At 49.7% G+C, this 8,506-nt stretch overlaps 3 protein-coding genes across 3 annotated transcripts in view; all 3 read left to right on the top strand.

Moving 5' to 3' along the window:
• The first annotated feature begins 201 nt into the window (after window positions 1–201).
• On the top strand, window positions 202–3,227 carry LOC138615001 (MKRN2 opposite strand protein-like). Its single transcript, XM_069688641.1, is given in 5 exon segments — window positions 202–755; window positions 758–827; window positions 910–959; window positions 1,151–1,319; window positions 2,344–3,227. Coding segments are annotated over 5 exon segments (654 nt in total). The 5' UTR covers window positions 202–625; the 3' UTR covers window positions 2,579–3,227.
• Window positions 3,228–3,371: 144 nt separating this feature from the next.
• On the top strand, window positions 3,372–7,149 carry tsen2 (TSEN2 tRNA splicing endonuclease subunit). Its single transcript, XM_069688640.1, has 12 exons — window positions 3,372–3,768; window positions 3,911–3,977; window positions 4,068–4,107; window positions 4,198–4,455; window positions 4,639–4,786; window positions 4,863–4,937; window positions 5,060–5,110; window positions 5,224–5,368; window positions 5,478–5,514; window positions 5,738–5,849; window positions 5,918–6,007; window positions 6,103–7,149. The coding sequence occupies exons 1-12, from the start codon at window positions 3,598–3,600 to the stop codon at window positions 6,160–6,162; spliced, it is 1,254 nt and encodes a 417-aa protein (XP_069544741.1). The 5' UTR covers window positions 3,372–3,597; the 3' UTR covers window positions 6,163–7,149.
• A 211-nt stretch (window positions 7,150–7,360) lies between these two features.
• LOC138614999 (RNA-binding protein 39-like) overlaps window positions 7,361–8,506 on the top strand; it is a 9,142-nt gene continuing 7,996 nt past the window's right edge. The window contains exon 1 of the mRNA XM_069688639.1: window positions 7,361–7,644. The gene's annotated coding sequence lies outside the window, so the exon portion shown is untranslated. The remainder of the gene's footprint in view (window positions 7,645–8,506) is intronic.

The raw sequence follows: 8,506 nt of genomic DNA on the forward strand, positions 1-8,506 counted from the left end.
CTGAGCTGACTGATCGGATCAGACTGACAGCTGAGATGGAAAAAGCGTTGACCTGAATTCTGCCTGCTCAGCCAATCAGATCACAGCTTTTACAATCGCATGTCTTTTATTCTGAAGGTACGTGTGCTTTGTTTTACTCGTCGCATCAGTTTCCTGTTTGTTGTTCTCTTGTTGTTTCAGGTGTTTAGAGGATGTCTCAGACTCACCTGAGAGCGACATGCGTTCCTCACAGGAAGTCCTGAACTTTTATCTGTTCCTCTTTCTACGTGTCTGTCTTTTATTTTGTAGAACACTTCCTGCAGAAACTTCAGATTAAAGGAGCCCCGATGCACAGTTGTGACACCGATACCGCTTCCGTTTCCATGGCAACGCTGCCCACACAGTCCGAAGGTCACCTGTTCAGACGGAGACAGCAACAGGTGAGCCGGGTCACATGACCGTCTGTCTGACAGAGCCTGACACCTGATAGGACAGAGCCGGCAGTGATGTCATCTGACGGGCTGTAACTAGGCAACCAGGTGACCGAGGAGGAGTAGAAGAAGAAACAGAAAAACAAGACAGAGAGCTAAGGAGGAAGACGAGGAGCAAGACGAGGAGCTGAGGAGGAGGAGTAACAGAGGAGGTGATGGAGCGCAGCGTGATCCGTTTCCGTCACTGTCAGAAGGAGATCTTCTGCTTCTCCCTCCCAGAGGAGTGTCCCAGCTGTGGGGAGGAGCTGAAGGGGAGCAGACTGCAGGAGGCGCCGGTCAGCCTCCCCTCCCCCTCACTGATGGACATAAGACCTCCTGCTGTCTGCTGGTCGCTCCTGGACAGGACAACCTGGACAGGTAAACTACACACAGACAGACGGTGAACTACATAGAGACAGACAGACAGACAGGTGTATAATCACTCCTGTCTGTCCCTCAGAGACTTCAACGGGACATCTGATCTCCACACTGGAATCTCCAACACTCAAGGTAGGACTCTGAGGTCAAAGGTCACAGACAGTTCTTCAGGAGGTGTCGTACCTGCAGCTCACACTGTGTGTGTGTATGTGTGTGTGTGTGTGTGTGTGTGTGTGTGTGTGTGTGTGTGTGTGTGTGTGTGTGTGTGTGTGTGTGTGTGTGTGTGTGTGTGTGTGTGTGTGTGTGTGTGTGTGTGTGTGCAGGACTTGTGTATAACTACACTCGGGGGGGGGTGCGGAGGGATGAGGTTGGGTGGGAGCGCTGCGTCAGCGTTCCTCTGGTCCGACCCGACATGTTCCACCTGCTGGCTCAGTGGGACCAGTACCTGGACCGCTTCTCTGACGGACCCATGTGGGACCCAGCCTGGCACAGGTAGTAGACACACCCACCGGACACGCCCACCAGACACGCACCTGTCTGACTGTCTCACTACCTGTCTATCCACCTGTCTATCCACCTGTCTGTCCTCCTGTCTGTCCCCCTGTCTGTCCTCCTGTCTGTCCTCCTTTCTGTCCACCTGTCTGTCCTCCTGTCTGTCCTCCTTTCTGTCCACCTGTCTGTCCACCTGTCTGTCCTCCTTTCTGCCCACCTGTCTGTCCTCCTGTCTGTCCTCCTTTCTGTCCACCTGTCTGTCCTCCTGTCTGTCCACCTGTCTGTCCTCCTTTCTGTTCACCTGTCTGTCCTCCTGTTTGTCCCCCTTTCTGTCCACCTGTATGTCCCCCTGTCTGTCCTCCTTTCTGTCCCCCTGTCTGTCCCACTGTCTGTCCACCTGTCTGTCCTCCTTTCTGTCCCCTGTCTGTCCACCTGTCTGTCCCACTGTCTGTCCTCCTTTCTGCCCACCTGTCTGTCCCCTGTCTGTCCTCCTGTCTGTCCACCTGTCTGTCCTCCTTTCTGCCCACCTGTCTGTCCCCTGTCTGTCCTCCTTTCTGTCCACCTGTCTGTCCCCCTGTCTGTCCTCCTTTCTGTCCCCTGTCTGTCCACCTGTCTGTCCCACTGTCTGTCCTCATTTCTGCCCTCCTGTCTGTCCTCCTTTCTGTCCCCTGTCTGTCCTCCTTTCTGCCCACCTGTCTGTCCACCTGTCTGTCCTCCTTTCTGTCCCCCTGTCTGTCCTCCTTTCTGTCCACCTGTCTGTCCACCTGTCTGTCCTCCTTTCTGCCCACCTGTCTGTCCCCTGTCTGTCCTCCTGTCTGTCCTTTCTGTCCACCTGTCTGTCCACCTATCTGTCCCCCTGTCTGTCCTCCTTTCTGTCCCCCTGTCTGTCCACCTGTCTGTCCCCCTTTCTGTCCACCTGTCTGTCCCCTGTCTGTCCCCCTTTCTGTCCACCTGTCTGTTCCCCTGTCTGTCCTCCTTTCTGTCCCCCGTCTGTCCTCCTTTTTGTCCCCCTGTCTGTCCCCAGATTCCATGAGGAGGACCAGAACTGCTTCAGTTTCTGTGTGTCCTTCATGAACAGCGTTCTGTCTGCGGAGGGTCGCAGCCGTCTGAGCAGAGACGTGTTCACGGAGATCTTCATCCTGCCGAGGATGAGGAGGGTGTCCAAGTTCACTGCGCTGTACCAGCACATCCAGAGACACCGCTACTACATGGTGGACATACAGGGGGATGCGCAGAGGGACGCGCAGGTCTCCACTTAAAGCAGCCTGACACCAGTCTTACCTCCGTTACCATGGAAACTGATACTTCAGCCTGCCCCAGTGAAACCCAGAAACTGATCAGTGTTTCCACAGTAACAACGACACCTGTCTGACCAGCGTTTCCACAGTAACAGTGTTTCCACAGTAACAACGACACCTGTCTGACCAGCGTTTCCACAGTAACAGTGTTTCCACGGTAACAGTGACCCCTGTCTGATCAGTGTTTCCACGGTAACAGTGTTTCCACAGTAACAGTGACCCCTGTCTGATCAGTGTTTCCATGGTAACAGCAACGCCTGTCTGTGAGTCTGAGGACTCTGAGGAGGTTTACGATGTGAGACAGATAGCACTGACCACTGGGGGGCGCTACAAACACACATCAGCGTGTCTGCAGAAACAGCAGGATCATGTGTTTGTTCGGGCAGCAGCTTGCAGGTCACGTGACATATGACGTCATGTGATGCATACAGAATAAAACCTCAGTCGATCTCCTGTAACGTGTGTGATAATACACTGTATAAGCGTGTCTCCAAAACCCTGCAGATTTATCACTTTATGTTTCTGATCTGAACTAATAATAACAAATTAAATCTTTTTGTACATCAGAAACTAAAATGTTTAAAACTGCGGAGCTCTTGTCAGAAAAATACCAGAGTGAAACATTTTCTGTTTTTACGTCAATAAAGATCTTTGAGTTCCAAAAAACACCAGCAGAAATCATAAACACGTCATATTAAACGGTTTTCATTTTTCCTTCGAGACTGTTTCACATTTTATGAGAAGTCAGGTAAACATACTGGAGAAGGAACCAAAGGAGGGGGCCGACAGTTCCAACCGGACACACATTCAGTGACACCGCAGGTCCGACAGTATATTGACCGACAAACAGTATAGTTGGAAGCTAACAGGCTAGCAGCTGGTATCCTCTCAGAAACACAGACAGTGCGGATCCCCACCGACCCGACCCGCTCCGACCCGACCCGACCCGCTCCGACCCGCTCCCCGTCGGTCTGGGCACCATGCAGGCGGAGTTTCGGGCTCCCCGGCGGCGAACCCGGGTTCATGAGGAGTACGAGGCTCCGCTGCCGGTGAGCCGGAGTCCGGAGGAGAGGAGCCACTTCAGGGCGGAAATCATCAACCAACACGTGCTGGTCTGTCACCCGGACCACATCCAGAAGATCCACAACCAGGTCAACAAACCTTATTTTATTTATATGTATATTAACCAGGTCTGAGTTAAACATGTTAACCAGGTCTGAGTTAAACATCAGCTGCTGGGTTTACTGCCCTCAATTCATTCTGTCGGGATGAACGAGTTTTGGTGTCTTTCAGGGTTATTTTGGTAAAGGCGTCCTTTCCAGAGCCAGACCGGACCACAGCTTCTGTGACCAATGGGAGCGTGAGTTTACACCTGCACAATGACATCATCATGACTCTGGTCCAGTCAGTGCTGCTCACTGCAGTCAGGTGGTCTCTGTTTCTGTTACAGAACACGAAGGTTTGTTTTTACCTGTCGTCTCAAAGTCCAGGTCAGTGACATCACATCCTGTCTGTTCGTATGATGACATCACATCCTGTCTGCTCACATGATGACTTCATATGTTGCCCTCCCTTCACAGGTACAAGGAGCTCCTCAGGTGGGCGGGATCAGCTCTATCTGCTCAGGGATTGAATGAAGCAGCTGTCAATCAAACCTTGATCAGACTCTCTCAGCCGGTGGGGATGGAGGATGTGAGGAGGGAGGTGGGAGGGAGGGAGGAGGGCGAGAAAGGTCAGAAGGCAGAGGAGGAGGCGGGACCAGAGCGAGGAGTCTCTCCCCACACAAAGAGGCCGAGGCCGGGGTCAGAGGTCGAGATGCAGGCCAAGAGGAGCTGCAGGTAGAGCAGTTCACTCTCCAGTCACCAGGATCCACTGAGAAATCTGTCGATTTTAACTTCTGCTGAAGACATGAAACTCGACACCATTCAATATTTCACTGAGGATAATTCAACATGGAGTTTCGATGTGTTTTACTGACTTTTGACCCTGTTTTCATGTTTAAACCCTCGGGTTTATCTCAGGTCAGACCCTCAAGACCTGAACCCTGATCCCAGCTCAGACCAGGGCTCTGATCCTGACCTGGTTTCTGACCTCAGCACGGACTCTGAACCTGATCCTGGTCTCCTGGTTCCAGGCCCTGGTTTTGTCCTGGTGGTCCCTGACGATGAGGTGAGTCTTCCTCTGAGACGTTGTTGTTGTTGTTGTTGTTGTGGTGGTGGTGTTCTGACTTGTTGTGTGTCTGCAGGCTGGAGGTGGAGTCAGGGAGGTGAGGCGGACTCCGCTGTCCTTCTCCGAGTCCCTGCAGCTGAGTCTGGAGGAGGTAACACACCTCCACCTCCCTCCTGCCGCTCCTGTCTCAAAATACTACATTACCCATGAGCCTCAGCTGCTCCAGCATCAGGAAGTGAAGCGATGTAAACACCTGTCTGTCTGCACCTACAGGCCTTCTTCCTGGTCTACAGTGTGGGCTGCCTGTCTGTCTACTGTCAACAGGTGACTGTCTGTCTGTCTGTCTACCTGTCTGTCTATCTGTTAATCTCTCTATATCTCTCTCTCTCTCTCTCTCTACTGTCATGTGACCTCGTCCCTGTCCTGTGTTTGGTCAGGAGCCCCTGTCAGTCATGGAGCTGTGGAGGAAGTTCCGGTCTCTGCGTCCTGACTTCGTCAGCTCGTACGCAGCCTATCATCACTATCGCAGCCGAGGGTGGGTCCCTAAAGGAGGGGGCGGGGCCAAGTACGGAGTCGATCTCGGTAAGACACACACACAGGGGGTGGAGACAGCTGTCAGTCAATTAACAGGTGAATGATAACAAGGGGCGGAGCCTAAAATACACAAACACTACTGTGTGTCTATTTTCAGTTCTGTACAGAAAGGGACCTCCTTTCTACCACGCCAGGTAACACACACACACACACACACACACACACACACACACACACACACACACACATACACAGAGACACACACACGAAGAACATTTAGAACATGAAGAACTGTCTCTGTACGTCCTCCTTGAATAAACGTGTCTGTCCCTCTCAGGTCTTTCTGACTGTTCCCACCTGACAGAACTACAGAACTGTCCTCTGTGTCCCTGAACTGTCCCTGTCCTCTTCCTGTAGTTACTCGGTGGCAGTCGAGCGGACCGACGAGGCGTTCAGAGGCTCCGCGCTGCGTCCATTTTCGTGGCGCTCTCTGGCGGCGCTCAGCCGGATCACAGCTAACGTCTCCAAGGTAACGACTCGTCTGTCTCCACGTTGGACTGTCGATTCCCTTCTGAATACAAACTGTTGGTGTTTCAGGAGCTCATGTTGTGTTACATCATCCATCCTGCCGACCAATCAGAGGCAGAGCTGGACTCACCTGTGTGTCTGAGCCGACTGACGGTTCAGGTAACTGTCAGCATCATTCGGTCTGATTGATCTCAGACAGACGACCTGTCAATCAATGAAAATACGTTGGTCGAAAAGTTTTATTTTCTCAACAGGAAGTGATCGTCAGCCGCTGGGTTTCCTCCAGAGAGCGGGCGGAGCAGGATGACATCTGATTGGCTGACAGGAGAAGCTGAGGATGTCGGTGGTGATGTCACAGAGAGACTGGTGACATCAGTCAAAAGTGAGCGAATCAGAAAGAGGAGGACAAACACGGACGTCAGCCACCACAGAAGAAGAACACTTGGACCAGCAGAGTCTGCAGTCTTGGTTCTGATTGAAAGGCCAGATCCACTTCAGGTGTTCACTGTTCTGGATCAGATCACCGATCGCAGAGGTCTTCGTCAACACTTTTATTCACAGATGAAGATAGAAAACGGTACTTTACATCAGATAAACTCTTCACAGCTTCTTGTTGTCTCTGGCTCCGGTTCTGTCCGGCCACACTGATCTGATTCCAGTGGAGAAAGAACCGCGGTCGGACATGTTTCCGGTGGGTGTGGTCTTCATCTTCATCGTCATCACGTCGTCCTGTTGGTGATGTTGATGGACAGGATGTCGGGCAGGTGGAGGAGAAGGTCCGGTTCTGGTCTCAGGATGATGTGGTTCTGTTGGCGTCATCAGACCGTGACCTTCATCTGGGATGAAAGAATTGTTTCTCTTGGCTCCGTCTTTGTCAGCTCCCCTTGAGAGGCGGGAGTTACTATAGCAACCAGTGACTCGTCAGTCTGTCTGGCTGACTCCTTCATCAGCTGTGTTTGGTGGTTCATGAAGTAAATTAAGTTCAGTGTCGTCATCAATGATAAAATGGTGTTTTGTGTGAAACGTTTCAGCTTTATTGTTTAAACAAGATCCAAAAGGAATAAAAAGTTAACAACAACAGAACAAAAGTAAAAACTGACTGAGATCATTAAAGTTGTTTCAACTTTTAATGTTTAATGTTTGGATCTGATATTAAAAAAAAACATTGTAAAAAGTTTTACAAAATCAGGAAGAAACAAATAAAGTGAACGTTTATAAGCTTAATGTCGAAAATAATTACATGAATAAGATCATTTATATTTCTTTATCATTCAAAATGAATAAGAATCAGTTTTCCTCTGTTTATTTATATCTGTTATCATTCACACACCTTTCAATCAAACATGATGAATGAGGAGATAAAAGAAGATCTCATTTAAAGATATAAATAAGTTATTCCATGTGGGTATGACGTCAAGCTATATGACGTCGATTGAACCAAACTCCTGCAGTCTTCTTCCTGATCACTCAGCTTCGGCTGCCGTGTTTTTATCTCGCAGTAACAAGATCTCGCGATAACAGCGGACCTACTTGCATTTATGCAGGACCGAGTCCCGTCTTGCGCGTGACCGCCGTTACCGAACAGCGACCGTGTTCTGGTTACCACCCACCGTGCCGCTCTTTATCCAGGTAAACCTCAGCTCTGCCCCGGTAACAGCAACCGTCTCGACGTTTAACCGGAGAAAAAGCCGGTAGATGCCGGAGAAACACCGCGCGGTGCTAGCTGCTAGTTGTTAGCTAGCTGTTAGCTGTGGAGGGTGTTTCCGGTGAGCACCGGGCAGCGTCACGAGACTCAGGTGTTTCTCACACACACACACACAATACACACAATACACACACACACACAATACACACACACACACACAATACACACACACACACAATAGACACACACACACACACACACAATATACACACACACACACACACACACACACACACACACAATACACACACACAATACACACATATACACACACACACACACACACAACACACACACAATACACACACACACGTGGTTTAATGTGTTTATTAGTTGAGTCTGACTGTAAAACTGAGTAACGTGTGTGTATTATGTGTGTGTGTGTGTGCATTGTGTGTGTGTGTGTGTGTGTGTGTGTGCATTGTGTGTGTGTGTATTGTGTGTGTATTATGTGTGTGTGTGTGTGTATATTATGCGTGTGTGTGTGTATTATGTGTGTGTGTGTATTATATGTGTGTGTGTATTATGTGTGTGTGTGTGTGCATTGTGTGTGTGTGTATTGTGTGTGTGTGCATTGTGTGTGTGTGTATTGTGTGTGTATTATGTGTGTGTGTGTGTATTATGCGTGTGTGTGTGTATTATGTGTGTGTGTGTTTATGTGTGTGTGTGTGTGCATTGTGTGTGTATTGTGTGTGTGTGCATTGTGTGTGTGTGTATTGTGTGTGTATTATGTGTGTGTGTGTGTGTGTATTATGCGTGTGTGTGTGTATTATGTGTGTGTGTGTATTATATGTGTGTGTATTATGTGTGTGTATTATGCGTGTGTGTGTGTATTATGTGTGTGTGTATTATGTGTGTGTGTGTATTATGTGTGTATGTGTGTGTATTGTGTGTGTGTGTGTATTGTGTGTGTGTGTGTGTATTATGTGTGTATTATGTGTGTGTGTGTGTGT

This window comes from Brachyistius frenatus, unplaced genomic scaffold (assembly GCF_029030835.1).
Source record: "Brachyistius frenatus isolate BFR_SWC_R1_liver_20210118 unplaced genomic scaffold, ASM2903083v1 Contig_654, whole genome shotgun sequence".
NCBI lineage: Eukaryota > Metazoa > Chordata > Actinopteri > Embiotocidae > Brachyistius > Brachyistius frenatus.